At 43.9% G+C, this 25,171-nt stretch overlaps 1 protein-coding gene across 1 annotated transcript in view; it reads right to left on the reverse strand.

Moving 5' to 3' along the window:
• ADAM12 (ADAM metallopeptidase domain 12) overlaps window positions 1-25,171 on the reverse strand; it is a 184,193-nt gene that overhangs the window by 80,414 nt on the left and 78,608 nt on the right. Inside the window, exon 4 of the mRNA XM_066555175.1 lies at window positions 806-884. Within this exon, the coding sequence (XP_066411272.1) occupies window positions 806-884 (79 nt within the window). The remainder of the gene's footprint in view (window positions 1-805; window positions 885-25,171) is intronic.

The following is a 25,171-nucleotide window of genomic DNA, read 5'->3' on the forward strand; positions in this document are numbered from 1 at the left end:
CCCTGATCCCAGCAAAGCCTGTTATGGATGGGAGCACAAAGCATGGTGTCTCTGCTGACAGTGTCAGTGAGTAAATACCATAACAGAGAAAATACTTTATGGGACTTAGGCAGATAAAAGATAAGCTTTGTAATTAAAATGGCTTGCTGCATTATTTCTAATTAAGGCATTCATGCTGTCAGAGGACAAAATACATTCCTGCCTTAAGGGGTTTTTATTTGTAAAAAGCAGTTTTAAATGCTTCTTTTAACAAGCCATATTTTGTATAGATCCATATTTATACATGCACATAAATATACATCTACATACACACAAATACAAGTATAAAGTACATCCACAACACATTTATGGCCTGGATTTAAAAAAAAAAGCCCAACCAACACCCTCCCCATGACCTCCCCAGTGAGGAAAGACACCCAAGCCTTCCAATCTTTGACATGAACTTTTGCACTCTGGAAATCAGATATTTAGGGGTTTTTCCCCCCCCCCCAAACAGAACCAGGCCTTTTCTCCATAACTGATCTGCCATAATTACCACATTTTAATGGGTCTATTTCCAAGAAGCTGAAAAAAACCTCACAAATGTTAAAAGCCACGTGGTTCACCCCAGAGCTCGCCTTCAAAGGCTGCCTCTAAAAATTCATGTGTAAGATCAGAGCAGTCACAAAGACACTGAAGGCAACAGTAAAAAAAAAACCCAAAACAAAAAAAGCCACATGTTGAGCTGTTTCATGCCAGGGCTCAGATGCTGGCAGAGGATATTTTGGATTTGAAGGATGAATTGCCCAGGACAGCCCAGCCTTACCGTGAGATTGCGTGTGAGAACCACGTCAGTGCCATCCTGCAGGTAATGGGTCTCTGTGAAGCCTCTGGCCAGCAGGCCCCTGCAAAAAACAGAGCACAGGGAACATTGAGGCCACCTCACCTTGAATTTATCCTTCAGTGGTTCTGTTTGAGATAAGGCTCAAAGGCAGGCATTAAGGATTCAATGGCTCCGGGGAATAAGGGAAAATGGAACTCCAAATATTGAAGCTGCAGGACACGAACACTTCCTGTGGTAATTGTGAATAGACTACAAGTTTCCAGACTGTTTTCTCTTCCAAATGAGGACTCTGTGCCAGCACATTTCAGTGCTGAATCTTCCATGTAATTTTCAACACATTTTAGGTTAAATCTAGGGAGATCTGGGGTTTAGAGAATTGTTAAGTAATGGTGGTTTGTAGAAAAGGAAAATGTTTTCCCTGTGCTCCTTATTTTTCATCTAATCTGTTGTATTCATCAGCAAGTGACCACCCAAAGACTAATTTAGCACTTGGGGAGTGAAACAAACTCCTCCTATTGACACGCCAGGGAAACACTGCATGAACAGCACAGAATTTACAGCACTGGATTTACCCTGCTCATCTGAAGGGATATTCACAAATGGAAATATTACAACTCCACAGGAGACTGTGCAAGATCATGTCTGGGACAAGGCAGTTTGTTCCCATTCTCTCCACACTTCCCCTCCTGCCTTTGGCAAGGATATAAAAAATTTGGACTTGCAATTGTCATTTTCCAGGAACCTCCAGGGAGGGGCATGTGTGTGACAACCACAGAAACTTCGCTTTTTGTAGGGAACTCATCTCAGGCATCTGCCTCTTAAAAAAAAAAAAAAAAAAAAAAAAAGTGTTGCTATTGATCTGCTTTCAACTCCTTATCTAAAGAGCATTCCTGACAGAGCCAGAAGGAGGAACACTCATTCACATTTACTCCTAACACAGGTCTTGAGTTGTGCTCCTCATCACAAACACCCTTGAGTTTTGACAAAATTTCTGGTGAGCTGCAAAAGCACAATACAGAAGGAGCCAAGAGATAAACGCCACCATCACCTTCAGAAAACTGGAGAGCGCAGAATATTGAAAATCCCTGGCTCTGTGTTTCACAATGTTCATTCTGTTCCACTTCTAAGAGGTGTTTCTCCCTTGGGTTCTTCATTTGAACAAACAAGGCACTTTTATTTAAAGCTGGTTAATGCTGCATCCTTGCAAATATTGTGGTGGGAACCATTACACAGTTGGGGTACATACTTCTTGTGTTTGTATAAACATTATAACTGGAGTATAAACACACATTTAATTTTCATTACTGATTAATTTGCAGCACATTAATATCCAGTGGCTCCATCAGGATCTGGTTGTGCTAGGAGCTCTACAAACACTTACTGTGGAGAAAACCCAGCTTTAAAAGAAAAAGAAAAGCCAGCCTCTATCTTGAGGTAGGAAAAAAAAAAATTAAACAAGACCAAAATTAAGAAAGAAAAGGAAAAAAGAAAATATGGAAGTGGTAAGGCAAAAAAATGAAGCCCCAACACATTATAGTGAGCACTCAAGCAGAGATTCTCACATTTAACTTTTAAATTTTTCAGCTTGTGGGAAATATTACCATATTAATTAATAGATATGGGATGTTAAAACACTGCAGCATTTGGTGGGTTTGTAGGAACTGGATCTCAGGCAAGCACCACATCCACAGCAGGATTTGGGTGCCCAACCAAACACCTCGTGTTGATTTAGATGCACAATAATAAATCCCACCAAGCAGCTCCACAGGGACACCCGTGGGGCCTCAAAGGACACTTGGCTGCAGTGGTGACCTCACCTCTTGTGCCTGCAGCCCCCACAAACCCTGCCAGGAGCACAGGGGCCTGTACCCAACACTCATGGAGTGGTTTGGGTCGGAAGAGACCTTTGAGATCTTCCAGTGCCACCCCTGCCATGGGCAGGGACACCTTCCCCTGTGCCAGGCTGCTCCATCCAACATCCCCTGGGCACTGCCAGGGATCCAGGGGCAGCCCCAGCTGCTCTGGGCACCTGTGCCAGGGCCTCACCACCCTGCCAGGGAACAATTCCTGCCCAAAATCACATCCAAATCCACCCAGTGTCAGTTTGGAGCCACTCCCCTTGTCCTGTCACCACACACTCTTGCAAAAAGTCCCTCTCTGTTTCCTACCGTCTCATTATGACAAAGAGCAGCTGCTTTCATAATTATCATTATTTATCTAACACTGCTCACTTCTGCACTTGGCAGGCATTAATTGCCTTTGTAAAGGCAAGATCCTGTTGCTGAAGCCAACAGAGTTTCACTGTGCAGCTTTTGGAAATGGGATTCCATCCAGGACAGGGGAGTGAGTTTCATTTAATGGGACAAAAGTACAGGTACAGGTAACAGATGTAGCAGAAGGGCAAAGTGATTGAGCAACTTGCTTTGTGCTCTGCTGTTTCCAAGGTGTTTGACAGCAATGATGATAAAGGTGACCTTTCTGCTGCTGTTCATTCTGCTCTGAGGCACAGATTTAGAAAATACTTCATAGATCCATAGGTTTGAACACCAGAAGGGATTTGTGATCACCAGCCTGCCCTGCCCCATTGCAGGGTTCATCTGACCCAAATTTATCTTCTGCTACAATGACAGGGAAGGAACCAGATCCATTTTCCCACTGTAAAGAGCCCTTGCCTTCATCTCCCATGAAGATGAAGCTATCACAAACCTGGCAGGATTTTAACCAAGCCCAACCTAAACCCACTGCACTTTGTATCTGTTTTAACTGTGCCAACATTCAGTTCCCAGCCACTGGGTTGGATCTCATTCCTCACATCAGAGCTTTTTTTTTGTTTCAGTCCTCCATGGAAAGTTCTTCCCACTAAAGTGAGGAAATAGCAGGTAAACAAATTCCTGGTGTCAGCCCTGTCCCTGTCAGGATGAAAGTTTGATTTAGACCCTGAAAATACTGGCTGAAAGGAAGAATTCCAAGTGTGAGCTGTAAAACACTGGTGAGAGCACCAAGATGATGGAATCCCACTGTTGGGACTGACCTAAGGGAAGCAAAAGAATGTCCCAGTGTGGGACACAGAGCTGTGGCTGGCCCTGGATCCCTGGCAGTGCCCATGGCCAGCCTGGACACTGGGGCTGGGAGCACCTGGGACAGTGGGAGGTGCCCCTGCCCATGGTACTGGATGGGATTCAAGGTCCCTCCCAACCCAAACCATTCTGTGATTCCATGATATCAAACCACGGAAATTTCACATGGCACTGGGAAAAGAGGAGAACTTTGTGGGGCTCTGCACCAGCCCTCCTTCAGCTGGTACCTCAGACATCAGGGCTGGGACACCTGCTCTGCTGGCCCTGCCCTGCTGTGGCAGCCTGACACTGAGCAGGGAAAGGCTTTCCCCACAGCCACAGGGGGAGCACCTCTGAGATGCTGCCAGGGAGTCCAAGCTCCTCCCTGGCAGAGGAAGGAGCTTTTATCCCCACTTGCAAAATGTCCAATATCCTAAAATCTGCATAGCTGGGTATGTAGGGTTGTCACGCACGTATTTTATGAAAAATCCTTTTGCTAGGATTTTTTTCTCCTGAGAAGCTGAGAAGCCTCAGATGAAAAGAAAAATAATTATCTGCTGCTGTGGAATGCATCCAGGTGCATCTTTGATTGGTCTCATGTGGTTGTTTTTAATTAATGGCCAATCACAGCCCAGCTGTCTCGGACTCTCTGGTCAGTCACAAGATTTTATTATCATTCCATTCCATTCCTTTTTATTCCTTTCAAGCCTCCTGATGAAATCCTTTCTTCTATGCTTTTAGTATAGTCTTAATATATAATTTTCTTTTAATATAATATACTATTATATAATAAAATAATATAAATATTATAAATATAATATTTATATAAAAATTTAATAATTTTAAAATTTTAAATATTTTTAATATTAATTATAAATATTATATAAATTATATAAATAATGAAATTATTATTATATCATAAAATAATAAATCAGCCTTCTGAAACATGGAGTCAAGATTCTCATCTCTTCCCTTGTCCTGGGACCCCTGTGAACACCACCACACTGGGTTGGTACCCAGGGACAGCAAGGCATTTCTTGACAGGTTATGAAAATCAAGTGTTACAAGCACTCAAATTCCACTACTGAGTGTGCACCACTTCACTTTCCAATTATGGCAATAATGTTCAACACAGCAAACAATCAATCCAGCATATGTATCTATCAGGTAATTTAATTACCCTCCCACCCCCCAAAGATATGCAATACAATGGATTGATTTACATTTCTGGTTTTGACCCAGAGTAAAGGAGATTAATAGAGGAAAGTAAATTAATTTAGATGGCAAGCTACTTAACCTAATTGGATCAATGTAATTCTGAAAGAGCAGGGATCAAAATAACATTAATATATCACAGAGCAATTCATCACCATGTCTGGAGTTTCAAATGTTGCTAGCTACAATGCTCAGCAGTACCAGATGATTATCAATACTTTGCCCTGCATGAAAGACAGAAACAAATGCTATGAAGAACTGCATCAGCTGCTTGATGTGATTTATAAAAATCAGCTGGAACAACATCACAACTTTCTCACTGATGCCTCAAAGATGCAGAGTGCAATTCTTGAGCACAATCGCTTACACACTCGGTCACTGTGTTTATCAGCACAGTGATTTTTCCACACTTCACAGAATCACAGGATGCTTTGGGAAGGAAGGGACTGTAAAGCCCATCCAGTTCCACCCCCTGCCATGGGCACAGACACCTTCCACTAGACCAGGCTGTTCAGGACCAAATTTCCCAGAGCCAAATGAACAAGTAGAAGCTTCCATGGCCCAGAAAGATAAATTTTATGCCTCCTGATCTCTGACAGACACAGCACAGGCTCCCTCATCCTCTGTAAATCAGCAGAAAGCTTCCATGTCAGACTTGCTGAAACATTTTCAGGTGTCAAGCAAGCAACCTAAGCCTCAGAGAATATGATGAATTTCATTTAAACTTCTCATCCTCACCTTCCTGGCCCCCCACCAGGTGAAATCTGAGGTGGTTTGTTTGGGGAGAGGAAAAGTGTCCTGGTTCAAGTACATCAGATTTTTTCCCCTCAATCCATTTAATGACAGGAGTGGTAATTTAACACACTGCCTCTCACTTGCAAATGGGAAAATCAGTCTCTGCTCTCCAGGCACCGATACATTATTTCAAAAGGTTATAATGATATTTCATCACCCAGGGAAAGTCAGACAGACAGTCACAGGAGTCAGAGATGGAAAAAACCCAGTGGATCATAGCAAGGGCCTCCTGGAAGCCCAGTGTGCCATGGATCAAACCAGGCTCTGCCCCATGGAGCTGCAAACGTCAGGAGCAGTTCTGATCCCACCACCTTCCAGGGGAGGTCACTTTGCATTCCAACAGGTGTTACTGTCATGATGCATTTCCCAAAATCCAGCCTTTCTAGTGCTTCCTAGCCCACTTCTTTCACCAGCTGAGACAAGTGCTTTCCTTCTTGGTAGATCTGTCATTTACAGTCATGTAAATGCAGATTATTATTATTATTATTATTAATGCATAAAAAGTGCAGATTATTATCCAATTGTCCTTCAGCCACCCAGGCACCAAGTACAGAATATCAGGCTGTAAAAAAAGACAAGAACTGTGCATTCCTCATGTCAGTGCTACTCAGGAAAAATCCCAGCATCAATCATCTCAGCAGGAGCAGACCCTGGGCTCCAGCATCACAGGGATGCCCCCCTTTGGTTACCTGGTTTCTCAGTAGTGGAGACAAGGTGCTGTGCCCCACTGACCTCTGGAGAGGAACAGAACACTCTGTGTGCTCTGAAGGCTGATCTTCTGCTTCCCCTTGCCTTTGATTCACAGCTCTGTGCAGTCACTCTGCTGTAGGAACTGCTGTTTTAGGGAGAACATTGAATATTCCTGTGCCTTTGTAAAGGATGGCAGTCAGTGCCATAGGGGTGGTGCAGGGCTGGCTCAGGTGTGGCTGTGCTCCTCCCTTCCCCTCAGGGATGCTGTCACACACAACCCTGACCCTCACTCAGAGTTTTTTCCCAATGCTCAAGTGCCTGTTTTCTCCCCACTCAAGCACTGCCTCACTCTGTTATACAAACTCTTATTAAAACCCCTCTGGCAATGCATTTGAAACCTTTCTTGCATCTGGGGGAGGTGAAGAGCCTGAAGCAGCATGGTGAACAGGCAGTTATAAAAAATGTCATTTATTCTGCCTGCTGACACCAGCCTACTCCATTAATTCTTAAGTATCTCAATTCGGGTCATTTTGACCTTTACACTGAAATTAGTTGTTATTTCCTCAATTGCTGCATTTTTCCCAGGTACATCCAGAGGAATAAACAAGTCTGTTGAACCTGCTGCCTCTGCTGTGGTGGTCTCAGTGCAAGCACCCACAAAAGTGATGTTCACAGAGGTGTTTTTCAATTCTTCTTTCTCATTACAATGTAAAAAATGAGTTCAGCATGGGTAATGAGTTTCTCATGCACGGGTACCTAACACCATTCTATTCACAAAACCATCTCATATTCTCTAAACACACCACATTCTTTCCCTTGTTTAATTATCTTAAGTGATTTGAACTGTTTTTGGACATTTTCCCATTGAATGTCTCCACTTCATAATATCCTATCTGCCACACTCCAGCGTGCTGCCACAGAGGGGCTGCAATGTCATAATTGAAGAACCTGAGAGATTGAAATTCGTGAGCTTTATTAGCACAACAATTCAGAGGCAAAGAAGGGAGTAAAATAAAACCATAATAGCTGGGAAACCAACCAAGCATCCCAGGTTTCAATAGTAACTCTATGGTAGGAGCCTGCAGCCTATTTCACATGGCCTGGAGATAGACAATTTGAGTAGATCATACACTAGATTTGGAAAATATGTCTTTGTGCTAGCACCCAGTCCTTTTGATGCAGAAATCCATATAACCCTGTGCCTATTGGAGTCCATGTTAAGATATATCCCCTGGAATGGGTGGAGCAGTGCCTGGCACACTGAGAGCCAGTTCTGACAAACACATGCTGCAGGTGAGATCCATGTTCTGGGTGATCCCTGGACAGGGTGTGGGAACAGGCACTTCCACACTTAGCTGCTCCCTGGCCTGCTGGGAACAGGAGAGAAGAGGGACAAATCCTCCTTTCAAAGCCCCCAAGCACCCAGTGCTCATAACTTGTCACTGCATGTGGTGGCAGCATGCAGAAAACCCAACAGCCTGAGCCGACAAACCTGAGGAGGAACACAGCTCCCTGGCTGGCCATCACCCAGTGGTTGAGAGATTTCTGCTTTCCTGGCTGCTGGGCAAATAATCCATGAGCTTCACCTCCCCAGATTTCAATGGGCAAAGATTGAAATGAAATCCAGCATTTTGGTGGCCTCCCGTGCTGTTCTGGGCCCTCAGTGCACACCCCACTTCCATCACTCACTGTCACATTTCTGTCAGCATTTACCTGCCAAAACTCCAGCATTTATTCATCACTCTAATTCCAAAATGTTAATGAAGAGACTACTGCTAACCAGTGTGTGGGGAAAGCATAAAGAAGATAAATAACACTTTTCCAACAAAGCAGATGGGTAACAAGTTATTTCCCTAAAATGGCTTAAACTTGGTCAAGATGTCCAGGGTGTCCCTAATGGGATGGGTTTAGGTGACCCTACACCTCAGATGGGCATTGAGGGAAGAAACAACACACAGGGAACATGTGAAGGAATCAAAGGAAGGCCAGGAAGGTTCACTGTGTCTCCACACAGCAAAACTTCAGCAGGAAAGGGAATGGCAGCTCCTCCATGGACTTTGAGTGGAGCTGATCAACCTCACACATCCCAGAAGCCAAACTCACAACTGGAGTCCCAACATTCCCATGTTAACCCCAAAGACCTCCTGACTGCTTCTCACTGTCCAGTTCTGATATCCCAGAGCCTACAGCACCTCTCTTGGAGCTGTTCTTGTGAGGAATATTTCGGATCAGCTCCCTGAGCTTCCCTGTGTGCTGGATGAACAGAAATCCTGTCACTGGGTCAGCTGGGCTGGGTGCCATGAAAAGCAAACACTTCAGGAAAGGCTCCAGAATAACACAAGCCACAAATTGCCAGCAATAGAGAGGTGCTGGTGCTTACTGGCTAATGGATTTTTGAAGGGAAAACACAATTCTGTACATTCAGGCAAAGCCTGTGGGCTGCCTGCTTTGGGGAGACTTTACTGCTCGAGCTGCACTGAGTGGTTTCAATTTCAGGTCATGGAAATGGCCGCAGTGGAACCCTGCAGCAATGTGCCAAAAGTGAAATAACCACTGAACTCCTGCTCCTCTGCAGTGTCTGTGGCAGGAATCAGCAGGAATGGGCTCTGCCACCCTGCAGGCTGAGCCCAGACCAGTCTCTGTGAGAATTCTGGGTTGGCCTGGGCTGGACCAAAGACTGACACTGCTCTGGAGCTTCCTGGAAGCTTCTGGAAGGCTGCCCCTCCAGGATCTGCTCCTCACACGGCAGTGCTGTGGCTGCTGATGGGAAGCACGCTTCCCAGCGTTGTGCTTCCACTAAAACCTGCGCAGGATAATCTAAGAGCTTTTTGTGACATTCTGATCTTGCCTCCCCAGTACAGAGCTGGAGCTGCAGGTGCAGGGAGCCCTGGATAAAACCAAGGCTTGAAAGGCTCCCCAGGATCACTGAGATGCTTCAGGAGCTCACAGGCACAAACATCACAGGTTGCTGGAACCCTGGGTACTGAGAATTTTACACTTTCTGTACTGACAAACATTGACCCCCCCCCAAAACCCACTACACTTAACCTGAAGCCATCGAGAAAACTTCCAAAATTGAATAATAAAACTAACATTATGAGTGTGTAGCTTGAATAGAAATGTGTAATATCACACAGTGTAAAATGCAGAGTTTAAAGTTTTAAAATATAGCAATATATATAAAACAAGATAGAAATTTTAAAGCAGAGACTAGTCCTTCTTTATCTTCACCTTCTTCTCCATGAGTTTAGGCAGTATTGTGTAATTAAATAAAAAAATCTGCATTGTGCAGAACACAAGTAGTTAGTTATTAACTACTTGTGTATTATTGAGTTAAAAGTAAAAATAATTTAAGTGCAATTTCTTAATTAGACAGTTTATCCTTAAAAAGCCTTATAAAAAAAGAGATACAACTCAATTTTTAACTTATTAGAGCAAATTACTATAGAACTCACAGTTTGTGAAACTATAATATAAATAAAAACTAATAAACATCTGGATCCAAACAAGAAAATACCATCTCACACATTTAATCCCAACTTTAAAAAAAAACAAAAAAAAAAGACCCAAAAAATCCACAACAAGTGGCAGACATGATCTTTTAAATGCATTATTTTCCAACATCCCAGCACTGCCTTTCATAAAACTAAAACATTCTTCCTAGGCCCTGTAGCACTCCTAGGATGGCACATTTTCAGTAAGTAGTAAGTTTGGAGATGCTGGGCTGGAAAGCTGTCAAATTCTATTTGAAATGTCTCAGTTAATTAAAATATGTCACTCGTAGCTGAGTGAAATTATGCTGCTGAACAGATGTCACTGGGCAAACTGTCTGGGTGTACTTGCAGCTGAACATTTTCAGACTGCTACGGAATTCTGCTTGAAAGATCCAAGAAAACTGCTCTTAACATGGAAAATTTATAAACATAGAAATTTAAGTAAGTCCAATGAAAAATCAGAACTTATTAAAATACAACAAAATGCAAACAGAGCTGAGGGATTACAAAAGGTTATTGCAAGCATCTGCAATACTTTTAGGAAGCCAAGCTCCTACAGTAATGAAAAGTCACTGAGCCTAAGTTTATCCTTAGACTCCAACCAACAATTACATCCTTTTTGTACCTTATTCTTGCTTTGGAGTGTGTGCCTCTAGGCTTGCATTTGCATTTTTAATTTTAGAGAAGTTTTATTGCCATTTCTGCCAATTTGTCGAAACATGAAATCGTATTTTTGTTTTTAACTAAACCCACAATTTCCTCCTTGCCACCAGCATGAACCATTTGCTCTAGGCAGGCTGTGCTCACATTTCACTTGCAGAATTATGGATTTCCAGAGATGTATCTTTATTTTGCCCTGTGTCTCAGTGTGCCTCTCACTAACCTTATAAAAGGCTGGGTGAAGAGGGCAGAGTTCCTAAGGAGAGCTCTGTGTTTGAATCTGTGTTTAAATCCCAAGGAGATTTCTGTGTTTAAATCTGTGTTTAAAAACCAAGGAGATTTCTGTGTTTAAATCTGTGTTTAAACCCCAAGGAGATCTCTGTGTTTAAATCTATGTTTAAACCCCAAGCCTGTAAATCTGCCTTAAAACTCAGTAGGTGCTAAAGCCCTAAAATAAATGGCAGCTTGTCAATCCAAAGGTGTACCTAGTCCTGTATTCTGTCTCCCCCAGTGGCCAGTACTAAGGACATAACTCATGAAGAGGAGGAATATTCTACATCTCCCCAAAATCCTGCTCCTGCTCTGCCTCTGAGTCCTCTGTGAGCCAGGGATCAATGCAGGGTGGAAGCTGAGATGAAACACAAGCTCACAAGGGTGTTCTCAGTGTCTCCTGCCACTCTTCCTCCCCAATTAAAGCAGTGACTTCCATGAAGATCAATTAATTTGGCAGCATGACCGGGCTGCAGCTCTGGAGGCTGCTCCCCTGGAGAAGGCTTTGATTTCAGTGCCCAGCACAAAACCCAAGTTCAGTGGGACAGAAAACCAGCCAGGAACATCCCCAGTGTGTCAGGAGCCTGGGTGGATTTGTTTGGAGCTGCCTGGGAGTGCTCATGGGGTTTTCTAGAGCAAAAGGGTTGTTCTTACCTGTGTGGGACCCCTGTCAACCCCTGTCAGCACCACTCCCATCCAAAACACCACAGCTGCTCTCTGGCTCTGCCAGCAGAACATTTCTTGCACACATCTCTTGCACACAGGTGTCACTGGATGACACCTGAACCACTTTGGAAACAAGCACATCCTCAAAGACAGGGGTTGTCCCCACCCTCAGCCCCTGAACACATCCCAAACTCTGAGCAGCTGCTGGGATATGGCACTGTGGTGTCCTGGGAAAGCCTGCAGGATATTTCAAATAACATCAGGCTATTCTCTCAGGAGATGATGGCTCATTTACAACTAACTCTGCTTCCAGATAAGACTTAAAATTCGGATGAGGTGATTCAAAACAAAACCATGGGCCTGAGGTTCCAAGCAATGAGTGAGTTTGTAGGGTGAAGGCAGCTGAAAGGATGGGGGCTGAAATATTCCTCCTTCCTTTCTCCTTCTTAGCTATTAATTATGTTCCTACATGCCCTGCATTTTGCTTTAATCTTTCTCCATCATCTCTCCTTTTCCCTGAATCATTCCCTCCAAGCCTCTTTCATCACCTCTTGCATGCTGAGGTTTATTACTCAACAGGAGAAACATTTTTCCTTGGTACATAAAAAACCAAAGCAACAGAAAAACATAAAAACACAAAAAGCAACACAACCACGCTGGTGCTTTTCTTTAACAAGCCTGAAAGCTGTGGGTACCACAGCAGGGTGTGAGGCTGGCACCTGTCAGTGCCCAGCTCCACAAGATGTGGCATCAGTGGGGCCTCTAAAGGAGGTGACACTGCTCACCACCCCTGCTGCCAGCTCAGGCTCCATGCTGGTGTTTTCCAGGCAGCAGAGGAAGAATAACCAGTGAAATCAGGAAGGTTAAATCAGTTTTTTAACGTCTTTCTTTGCTTTTTCACCTCTCTCTCTGCTCTGCACTTCCCTTGAATCCAATTCCTTGACTCTGCCATGTGTCAGAGCCCTTGATGAGCAAATTAAAGCCATCAATCCAACAGCAGATGACTGCAGGGGAGCACCAGGGCAGTGCCTGTGGCTTTGGGGAGCTGAGCCACGGCCGAGCAGATGGACGTGGGAAGGAGGGAAGGACAGCAGAGGGCTGAGCCACCATCCCTCCTCCTCCTCCTCCTCCTCCTCCTCCTCCTCCTACCACACAGAGAGAAACCCCACAGCCCCAGCTCCTCCACCCTGTGCTCATTTAGGAGCTGATTCATGTCAAAGCAGATTCTGACTCCTCTCTGCAGTGGGGTTTTTGGTCCAAACTCGCTCCTCACCCACTCTGAGGCTGCACTGAAGTCACTGGTTTAGTGAGAGAAGGATCAGACACCATCTTTTAGTGGTTAAGACCCAAAATTATAATTTTCTTTTCAATTCCAGGAAGTAATTAGTTTATAATAACATTTAACATTTAGTTGCTGACAGAGATATGACACTTATCTTACATAAGTCATTTTAATTATTCCTACTAACCAAGACCTCAAAAATATTGTGCAGTCTGAGTTAACAATGCCTTCCCAGATATTTCTGGTTCTACTGTCATTTGAAAAATTGATGCCTAGAGCATCAGCATTTATCAAGCTCATTATAGATTTCATCCAAATGACTACAGATAATTAAAAGTATGCTTCATTTTTATTGTAATGTTTTTCCCCCTAACACTGCAAAGTAATTCCATTGTTGCTCAGGGTTTCAGGAATTAATATAGACTCATCTGCCAGAAAATGAAGTTTCACAGGATTATAGGCAAACTATTCACACACCCAGATGTGAGTCAAACATGCAGAAATTAGATGTGCACACACACAAATATATTCATATATATAACTTTGGAGTCCTATATGCATTTTCACATACATTAAACAGTCCTAAAAAAGAATTGCCAATTCAGAGAGAGCTACAGACTCTTGGGTAACCACTCCCTGAAAATGAGTCTTCTCTAAAGCACTTGGGCAAGTTGGACACACAAAAAATCCCTTCAGAATTTTATTTACTACTTATATTTAACTGTTTCTCTATGAAATATATGCACCTGGTGCCCCATCCTCATACATCACACAGATTTATTCACACTTAAATGAAGCAAGTTTATGCTACTACTGCTGACCTGAGAAATCCTGGCAGCCTTTGCTTTGTTTTGTGTAACTGTGTGAAGAAACAAGTATTTGGGAAACCATTCAAGAGGATTCTGGAGAGCCCCCCTGCCCCAGCTCAGGTCTAACTGATGTATTGAAAGTTTTTAGTGATGTAAAACCCTTCAGGAGATCTCTAGGAGATTTCTGAGCTAGCTGGGCTTGCTCTGCAGTGGGAACTGTGTCATGCACAAGTGAAAATTAGGATTGCTGGATAAATGTAGGGTTGTATTTCCACACAGAACTGAATTAACTTTTTTTTTTATTCTGTTATTCATGGATCAGGCTATGTCTGTCATACCTGGAACTGCTATGACTCTTGTTAATAATGCTTATACAGAACTATAAAACTGATGGGGTTTTACTGCTTCTCAGGTTGCAGAATTTAGTACAACCCTGAGTTTGACTGGCACAACCACCACACCCTGCACACAGGAATCTTCTTCATCCTAGGATCCCTAACACTACTTGAATTAATTAACTTCATGTGTCATCAATTTTCCTTGGCACCCCCTTATCACCAAGAGCTCGATGTTTTTACATGACTTTCCATGTTACTTTGAAACTCAGATCACCTATAAATAGCAGTGGCATTAAAAAGCAATTAGAGACACATGCCTTTTTAATGTCCCTATTGTAACCCAGCCTGGCAAATCAGAGAGATAATATTTAATGAGACAGACACAGAAGAAACTCTCCTGATTTAGTGTTAACATCCACATGAAGCAGTGCTAGCAAGGGGTTGCTGAGGCAGTTTCAGACTGAAATAAGAAAGAAGAAAAAACCCATAATGAGAAGCATCTGACATAAATATTAGGAAATGGATCTATATTTTATAAAGGCCATTTTATCCAAGACAGTTTAGGTTTCCTCCCACTCAGGGAATGGATTCACAGTGAATAAACCCTTGAGTCATGAGGGTATTTCACACGCAGATTTGGATTTTATGTAAATTATTTAAGTATGTTTTAGGAAGTTTGGGCAGTGATGTAGAAATGTTCCCCTGCCTGCACACATCACTCAAAGAAATAACACTCATCACCAAGGAATTCAGCAGGGTGAAAGCTCTGCCAACAGGCCCAAGCCGAGACTGCAGCATGGAAAAGTTGAAGCTGTGTGATCCTATTCCTTAAATTTGTCTCCTGCTGCTGACAGGAGGGCAAGGCAGTGCCTTGGCCCAGGCTGGTCCCAGAGCAGCACACTGCAAGCTGCAGAAACACAAACCCACAGGACCTGCAGACACATGGGGGTGCCAGCACAGCCAAGAGGAAAACCTGGCAAATGTTACAGGTGGGATCTCAACAGAAAGGTTAATTACACCACAGGGTCAGGCTTTCTGGCTTTGTCTCCTCTCTTTCTTTCATTTGAGGTACACCCAGGCCAGGACATGTTCATCCAGGTTTTGGTGTTGGACAGAATCAGGTGAGGTGAGATTGCTTTTAACAAGAGTGAACCAGAGAGACAAAAGCCCTGCAGGAAATCCCTCCAAAAGAAAACTTTGAGACACCACAAGAGAATCACAGAATGGTTTGGGCTGGAAGGGACCTTAAATCCCATCCCATTCCACCCCAGCCATGGCAGGGACACCTCCCACTGTCCCAGGTGCTCCCAGCCCCAGTGTCCAGCCTGGCCTTGGGCACTGCCAGGGATCCAGGGGCAGCCCCAGCTGCTCTGGGAATCCCATCCCAGCCCCTCCCCACCCTCACAGGGAACAATTTATTCCCAACAACTCATCTAAATCTCTTCTCTTTTGGTTTAAAACCATTTCTCCTTGTCTTAGGCTCGAGGTAATCAACATATAATTATCCAGTGCATGGCAAACGCCAAAAAATTCCCTTTGCTTCCTTGCACACTGCTGAATTTTCACTCTATAAATGTCCAAAAAGAGACATAAAACATGTCACACCTAAAACAAAGGGTGGTTTTTTCACTCCAGCCAGGTCAATACTCCCAGGGAAATGAGGCTGTTTAATTTGGTGAGAGATGTTCTCCTACAAATGCTCCATGGCAGAGAAGCAGGAGATTTTATCAGGTTTTATCAGAGCTCTGCTGGTGGCTCAGCCAGGGGCAGGAGGATTTCTACCCCTCCTGTGTCTGCCTGGTCCACAAAGCTTGCAGAGGAAGCACAAGAGAAGGGAGGTGCCAGGTTGTCAGGGAGACCTCAATAATATTGAACAAAAAACTTCCAGCAGGTGAGGGGGCAGATGATACAATCAGAGCCACCAACAAAATAGCAGGGAATGCAACAATTTGGGAAATGTGAAATAGGATCCTGAGCTGTTCCCCTCCAGACTTGTGATTTTAATTAGATCCTTGTCCAAAATAATAGAAAGGGTTTTGATTGATTTTCTTTTTTTTTTGTTTGGTGCTTTTTTTGTTTTGTTTTTGGGTTTTTTTTAACTGATGGCTGATGTGCAGATTGCAAAAAATGAGCTGCTCTGAGCTTAGACACTGACATCATGGTGCAATCGACCCAGTCCAGCCACACTCCCCTTTCCCCCTCAGTTCTGCCAATTCCCTGTTTTGTTTTCAGGCTGAGCAGGAAGGAGATGCTGCAGAAATTCCCAATATTCCCTCGTTGGGAGGAGGCAGAGCAGGGCTGAGGTGCTGGAATGGGCAGAGCATAGAGAGGTGCAGAGAAACTGCCTGACACCTCCTGCATGCAAAGCTCATCCAGCCCAGGGATGGCAGCCCAGCAGCTCAGCCAGCTAAACAATCAAAGGCACAAAGGAAAACAGAAATAAGGGAAATCAAAGCAAAAAGCACCAAATAAATGGGTAGATTTTTTTTTTTTTGGTGTTAATATTTGTAGGTATTTTCCAGGTGTCAGCAATGCTTTGAAGCAACCTTCCACTGCTTTGAGTGCTTTGAATACTAAGGAAAAATTAACTCTATCCCAGCCAAAACCTGGACAATGCTTTTCTCCAATTCCTGACCAGTTTTTATGGGATGTTGTTGTTTCCTTAAAAAACCCATATTCATTGGACTCACATCTTGAGCTGCAAGCAGGGCTTTCATTTTAGCAATAAACCACATGTCCCCTGCCATGGCTTTTTGGGAAGGCAGAGGCTTTCATGATAATCTTTGGCACAGCCTTGGATTTAGATGCCATTAATGAAATATTTCCTGATTCTGTCCTTGGACCTGCTTGGTCCTGGATTTCCCTTGGTCTGCTCCAGTTTGTCACACTCCAGACAGGAAGAATATTCCAGCTGCACTTTGGGAAGTGCAACGTTATGCAATTTTCATGACCTCCTGAGACATGTTCTCCTTATCATAACACACCAAAAGAGAAGAGCTTTGCTCTGCAGCTCAAATATTGGGTTTTTCCACCATCAAGAGCTATGGGGAGGTTTTCCTTGGATTATGATCATCAGTGCAGCTGTTAAATTCTTTACCTTAATCTGCTAAAAACTTTACTCTTAAGGAGTTCAACTGATGAACTGATATTTGGTTTCATGGGCATATTTTGAACACAATTAGATAATGCACAGGAAGAAATATTTCATAAATATTAGGGCAGATCAGCAGAACCTCATCATTTCCTACTGAGCTATGGTGATTCATGTCAGCTGAAAGAGATACAACAATAAAAACCAGAATGCAAAAGAGACTCTTTGAATTAACATCAGGCAGCAACCAAATGAAGCTGAGTTTTGAACTCAATGCAAGACAGTAATTGTAGCTGGTGAGGGAAGAAAAAAAAAATATTCACAGCACTGGAATTCCAGAAATCTCCTCTCCTAAGAGGAAATACTTCTTGGCCTTTCTGATGGATGAGAGGCTCCAAGTACAGTGTCACTGAGACAGGAGAGTGGCTGCAGCTCCAGGGCCCCAGATCTGCCAAGACACAGAGAGCTCTGCCAAAAAGGCATTTTAGGCTTCAGCAAGACCCAAGCAGAGACTCCTTGGCTTGTCTCAGCTTCCTGATGGTTAAAAGTTGGAAAGGTGGCAGAACCTCAGCAAAAGTACCTGGAAAGCCTGGGTGGGAAGAAAACAGCCAGGAGTGTGTCTGGAGAGGGGAGGGCACAGGGACACAGCTCTCAGTGAGATTGCCCTCATTGAAAGCTTGCTGAAATCTAGAGTTCTAAAGATGTTAAAAGTTTCTACAACATGGGCTCGTGACTCTACACCCCAACAGACAGAAGGCAAAATCCCCAAATTCCCTCTGCATTTCACTGAGCTTAATTGTGCTGATACCTCTTCCCAATTTTTTCCCTTTGAAACAAGAAATCTCTTAACTTTTCGAGCTGCAGATGCTTCCAGTAGGGAAGCAGTGACCAGTGAGGGTCCTGTGAGCAGTGACCTGGGAGAGGATCAGCACAAACACTCTGAGGTTTTGTTTCTCTGTCGGTATCTGAGGGATCCCCATTGCCAATTAGTGGCTGTCAGGGAGCATTACCCCAAACAAGATCTCCAGAAACACACATCCAACATGATATTGAAGTTTCTAGTACTGCAGCTCTGTGCAAAGCTGGGGGACAGTGATTCCATGCTGCCAACAGCTGTCACAAGTAGTAGGATTTCATCTTGGCGCTGGCCTAACAACAATCTTTGCCTTTTCTATTTTGTGCTCCAGCACATCTTCAGCTGTCACAGCAGATCTGTCAGGCAGTATTACCCTCCCAACAATATCAGCTCAAATTGCTTCCCAGAATATTCCTCTCCTGGCCTCTCAAAGGCATGAGCCTATTTTCTCGACTGCAACAGCAGAACGAATTCACTCCCCAGCAGCGTGGCTTTCCCCTAAAACACCAAGTTTGAGATGTCAAAGATTGATCCAAAAGGCAAATTCATGTAAAATTGTTAAATCAAAGCTCTTATGTGCTGAGCTGCAGTGGAAAAGCTGAAGGGAGAAAGCTTTTTGCTCGTGGCATCAGTGCCACGGAAATTCAAGCTCTGCAGCCCAGTCTGACCAGCTGCCCTCAGCCACCAGGGAGATGGGGAATGTGCACTGCTCTTTCTCAGCTTTGCCACTTCCTCATAATTATCTGCTCCTGGGATTGCAGATGTGCAGAACATAACAGGAATCCTCAAGGAAACAATACCTTTCCAGTGGTATAGATGTAAACATGGCTATTAAACAAAAAGCAGCCAAGATGGGGAGAAAGGGAAAAAATGGCATTCCAGGGGTTAAAAATGAAGAAAAAGCTGATCTAGTGGAAGGTGTCCCTGCCCACAACAGAGGGTTGTAAATAGATGATCTTTAAAGTCCCTTCCAACCCAAACCATTCTGTGATTCTCTGAAAGAGTTGCCACAGGTACCAAACCATCCCAGGTCAGCACTCCCTGCTGCAGCACTCAGAGAGCTGCTCAGCCCTTTTATCCCTCTGCAAACATCTGTATTCTGAAATCCTGTCCTCTCCTGGAGACACAGCTCTTGCTGTAACAGAGCCTTGAACCTCCTGTGGGTTTATTGTAAAGTGTCAGCTGTGAGTAGCAGTGAAGGAGAAAGGCTGACAAATCCCCTTTCCCACTGGATGTCTCAATGTTCCAAGAGCAGGTGTGCCACAGCATGAATATTTTGATTTCCACAGAGGAATTATTCCCTCATTAGAGCGTAGGAGCTGCCTGGCACAGCTGATTTCACACTTGGCTGCTGCAGATGATGCTACAGGTCACACAGGCATTTTCTGCCACACAAGATAAAAACCTCCCTGCTGCAGTCAAACCCTGAGCTGGCTTCATCAGAGTGGGTATTTCGCTCAAATCATCGCAGCAAATCTGGTTTATCTGCAGTAGGAAGAGGGGAGTGCTCCAGCAGGCAGGATTCAATCTAAGGCAGGGACAGACAATACACAGGAGAGGTAAATCAGGTCTGTCCAGAGGGGCACAGGCATCAACTATCCCTACAGTGAACTGCACACAAGGAAATGAAGCTCAGGCAATTGAAATTGTAATGAAAATTATTTTCAAGTTTTCTCTCTTCCCTCTATTTCCTGCCAATGGCGTGTGAGGGGGACAATTTCATTTTCCTGTTTAGCCAAACTTCTCCTCCTCTTCCCAATGGGCAAAGCCTACCAGGCCTGAATAGAAACTGCAGAATCATGGCAAGGATCCAGCTGAGATTTCAGCCCTCATTTCAGTAAACCCACGTGCTTAGTTCCAGCTCTCTTCAGAAAAATCTTTAAGCACACAGCTGAAGCTTTTTAAGTGTTCTGTTGTGTGGTTTTTCTTTTAAAATCGTTTGGTAAAAGTAAATGTTGGGCAAACAAGTGCTTGAGGAGAGAAGCAGCACTCAGGTGTGCAGGTCTGACCTGGGGCTTGTGCATTCTGCAAGCCCAGGTTCGCTCAGGGCACTCTCTGCCAAGGTGTTTCCATATCTTGAAAGCCAAAAGGCAGCAAACAGGAACAAAAACCAGAATTGTCCTTCACCTCATTTGTGCACAGGAACACTCAGAGTGTGACTCTTCACTGTGGCCCGTTTAACAAAGAAATAAATCAGCTGTGAGACAAAAGAACCAGCCACAGAACATCACTGTACCCATAAGTGTGCAATTTGGATTGCAGTGGCTCTGATATCCAGGGACAGAGAGGAAGATCCTGGCTCCTCTGGGCAAGAAGGCAAACCAAACACCAAGAGAAGAGAGTGTGGGCAAGTGCCATTCCCTGCTGTCATGAAGACAGAGGACTGAGCAAAATAATTCAGCAGGTATGGACGAGAAAAAAAAAAGTGCTTTCATTAAAAAAAATCATTAAAGAAAGGATCTCAAAAGCAGGGCCACCTCCTGCTTCCCTCAGGTATTCCTGGTCATCCATAACTATCAACATTTTTCTGCCTCACATCTGATTATTCCCCATATGAGTTTGGAAATAGCTACAAAAATCTTCATTAAAACAAAAGAAGGGGTAACTACAGGAAAGAGTCCCTCTGCAGCCCTCATGGTATTTACAGTTCCAATATCAGCAACTTCTGCACTGTCGGCAGAATGAAACATAGGAAAATTAATTGGAGAAATTTTCATATATGGAGAGAAACTGGAAGAGGCAAGGGTTATGGCTCTGGAAAATCAGAAGACTGCAGAAGCTTTAGATATAAAGCACAACCTAATCTTCTCAGTTTAGTTACAGGAATTTAAAATCTGGAGGTTGTACCAGGAACTGGTAGGGTTTTTTACAGCTCCTCACTGGTCTGTGTCCTCCAGGCCAACACCAGGTGCTTCCATCCCAGCAAGAGATCCCAAAAATGTTCAGGCTCTCCAGCATCCTGAGCCAAGCAGTGCAGAAGAGCAATAGAAATTGTGCTACAGTACAAGGGAGGATCATTACCCTACAAAAGTGGTCCAAATTGTCCTCTGAGGTGTCAGTGGCTACACAATTTCCAGGGTAAAAACATCTTTTCCATGTGGTTTCCCAAATGTTCATAACCAGTTCAAGCCAACCATTATAACTTAAACACAGAGGATTAAGGAGTTCACCCTCTCCTGTTGTGGGTGTCTCAGTGATGCTGGGCCCAGTGCAGGAGCTTGTGAAGGGCTGAGTCACTGCAAATGGATTTAAACCAGCAGCTGATGGCACACTGGGACTGCCAGGGCAAACAGGAGGAAAGGAAGGGAAAGGCAGAGAGTGCCCCAAAGGCCATTAGTGTGGGAGGGGAGGGAGTTCAGCCTGGGGCAAGGCTCTGTCAAGGGATCCATCCATGGTCCAAGAGGAAATCAGGCAGAGGATAAGAGACACTGCAGGCTGGCATTTATCCACAGAATTCACAGAATGACCAGGTTGGAAGAGACCTTCAAAATCATTGAGTCCAACCCATCCCCAACAGCTCAACTCAACCCTGGCACCCAGTGCCACATCCAGGCTTTGTTAAACACACCCAGGGATGGGGACTCCAGCACCTCCCTGGGCAGCCATTCCAGAACTTTATCACCCTTTCTGTGAAAAACTTTTTCCTGCTATCCAACCTGTATTTCCCTTGAGGCTGAGTGCTCTGGTTGTGTCAGTGCTGCTGGAGAAAGAGCCCAGCCCCAGCTGAGCACAGGCACCTTTCAGGAGCTGTGAGAGCGATGAGGGCAGCCCTGAGTCTCCTTTCCTGCAGGCTGAGCACCCGCAGCTCCCTGAAGTTCACGATGCTCACAGAGTGAAGGGGATCAAGTTCTGCTGCTTTAGGGGAAGATTGCTGAAGGAATTGAAGGAGCTAATATCAGGCCCTGATGAGGCTGAGGAGCAGCAGGACAGGCTTAACCCTTACAAGGGTAAGTATCCAGCACCCCTGAAACATGCCCTGGAGCTTCCTTAACGTGATGAAGAAAAGGAAAGAGAAGTCTAATATTTAAAGGTCGGCTAAAAGAGAAGCATCTGAAATAATTTACTGAATTTACAGAATGACTGGGTTGGAAGAGACCTTCAAGATCATCGAGTCCAACCCAGCCCCAACAGCTCAACTCAACCCTGGCACCCAGTGCCACATCCAGGCTTTGTTAAACACACCCAGGGATGGGGACTCCAGCACCTCCCTGGGCAGCCATTCCAGAACTTTATCACCCTTTCTGTGAAAAACTTTTTGCTGATATCCAACCTGTATTTCCCTTGAGGCTGTGTGCTCTGGTTGTGTCAGTGCTGCTGGAGAAAGAGCCCAGCTCCAGCTGAGCACAGGCACCTTTCAAGAGCTGTAATACTTGAGAGCAGGCAGCAGTAAGGGAGACAAAAGAGAAAAATAAGCAGCAAGTACCCCTTGGGTTCTACTTCTAACTCTCCTATAATGAAGCAGCTTCTGGAATTCTCTTCCAAGTCCTTGGCTTCCTCAGCTGTGAAGCGCAGTCATGGTCTGACCCCCAGCACTGCAGGGGAGGCAGTGGGACCTGGAGGTCTCCCCTGTTTATCTCACCCAGGGCTGTGCAGCAGGACAGACACAGCTCCAGGAATTCACCATGGGAAGTGTCTCACATCTGGTTTCACCAGGCTTCTAATGCAAGGTCTTAGAGATAAACCCAACTCTTAATTAAAACTGAAACATAATTCAGACATGACTTCCAGAGGGGGAATGTGGCTACATCCACAGGCAAATTAGAGCTGACCACAGAAGACCCCATCATATTCTCATGGTGGAAAAGCCTAGCCTGATTACAATTAATTAGCAACATAAAATACATTACCACATCCCCACTAGAGAAAGGCTGCAGGACTAGTACATGTTCTGCTCTTAAGAGTTCAGAAAGAGGGCAAAACTGTATTATCAGGTGAGAGAACAGATCCAGGAGGGAGAAAATGGGACAACAAAAACTACTCCTAAATAGCAACCATAATCCATCTTAATGTATGGAATTCCAAATTATTTAAATTATGGACTAAACCCACATTTTCTGCTGTCTGTATAAAAACACACAACATTCTATTGTCAATGAATTCTAGAATTGAATCAGGGCCTCTATTTTACCTTTTCAATAAGACTCCAATGTCATCCTGTTAGACATGTAGGTTTTGTCTGTAACTTGTGTTTTGCTGACAGCTGTTCATGTTTTAGCAGTTTTAGACTATTTTCAACAACTATCCTATTCTATTGAAATAGTAATAATTACTAGTCGTATTAACTCATACTAATAAACTAAACTAATTAATACTGTTAGTATTAATTAACTTTCAGAAAGTTACTTAGCCAGAAATAACAACTGGAGAACAGTGTAAGCACAGATAAAGAGCTGGCAGCAAATGGCCACGGGTTTGTTCTCAGCCACAATAAGAGTACAAGCCCTCAACTAAAAAGGTCATTTTTTACATCCCCACTCTTATCCATCATATTTGCTCCATTTCATTAAAAGGCAAAGCTCAGAGTCACATGCTGAGTTATGGATAAATAACAATTGTGACTCCTTTCAAATGTAAAAACTATTCTTACTCAACATATTTTTAAAATAATTGCAAAATCACTTATTTTTCAACAAAATAATCTGCAAACTGCTGGTTTCAATACCAGTTAGTTGTCTGAAGGAGAACTTGGAGAGGAATTCAGTATTACCAGCTAAAATACATGAAAAATAGAACTCTCATTTCCTGTCTTGTGCACTTCCAGTGCACATTTAAAATCATCCCCCATTCTCCAGGAGGATGAGGCTCTCAAGTGCTCTGCAAGGTGCAGACATGAGCAGCACAAAGGAGACACAAAGCAGCCAGACCTGGATCCTTACATTATTAAGGGCCATTTCTCCAGCTCTGAATTCTGCCATGATTTTACAGAAAGTGGCTTTGCCTGTCCCTGCACCTCCCAGCTCTGATCTGATGCTGGCTGCACTTCACTGAAGGGATCTCCTCAGCTGCCCATTGTGCTCTCTGCCTCCAAATTCAGCATTTTGCTGTACTCCAGCCTTTCTGTCACTCACACATTCACTTTTAGGCCTGAATGGCACCCATTTGCTTCACCTATTAGGAAACTGAGATTTTGAAAGGGAGTTAAGTGATGGGAGTTCTGTCACTGATACCCAAAGGCTCAGAGTTGGAGCAGCTGCTGGTGCAGCTGAGCTGGTGAGGCACTGCCCAGCAGGCTAAAAGCTACAGGGAAATCAGAATGATAATAATAAAATTGTATTTCAAATCAAACAAAATAACCCATGTTAATGGGGCTAATCCAAACAGCAAGAGAAATTGAGATGGGGTTTTATTAAATCCATTATTGTTTAATATCCCAAACCTCATTGATATAAGAATGTTTCTTAAAGCAGCATCAAAAAGGCTTCCATGTGCTTTATTTTCGTATCAGGGCATATTTTTTATCTCTAATCCCCCCCTTTTCCCTTCCCCCATTATCAGATGGCTGCAGAAGACAGAAAAGCAAGAGTCACCCCCTTTAAGAGCTCACCTACCCCACTGTATGGAGCAGTACTTGTCCTGCAGGATTCTCACTGTGAGCTGCTCTCCCTATAGGGAATGTCAGAATTTAACCTGGATTCAGGACAAAACCCCCTAAATTTGCATTTTAAATAGGCTGAGGCCTATAAAACAATTATAAGCCAAAGGAAGTTTTGGAACCTAATCTTTGTTAGCATTGCTGGAGGAAAATAGGTCATGCCAAGCAAACCTGATTTCATTCCTTGATATAATTACATGTTTGCTTTTATAAAGATGATTACATGGCTCAAATTGTTGTTAGGACCCAGTATTGTGCTGAGCAGAGATCCATGGGCAGGAGATCCTAAATAAAACAGGGATTAGTGAAGCAGGAAAAGGCAAAAAATGAGTATCAGCAAGGAATGCTCTGATTCAGCTCCTGGTGGGATCCCACAGGCTTTTTTTTGGCAGCTGCTGTGTTATTCTGCACTGCCACCAGCAACTTTGAAGTAAACAAATAATCTACACCTTACTTGAACTTGGAAGGGATTTCATGGGATGAGGGAGAAAGGACTTTGCTGTCTTAATTTAAGGCTCCTAGTTACCTACTCTT

The sequence above is a fragment of the Molothrus aeneus genome, chromosome 8 (genome assembly GCF_037042795.1).
Source record: "Molothrus aeneus isolate 106 chromosome 8, BPBGC_Maene_1.0, whole genome shotgun sequence".
In the NCBI taxonomy this organism is placed as follows: Eukaryota; Metazoa; Chordata; class Aves; order Passeriformes; family Icteridae; genus Molothrus; species Molothrus aeneus.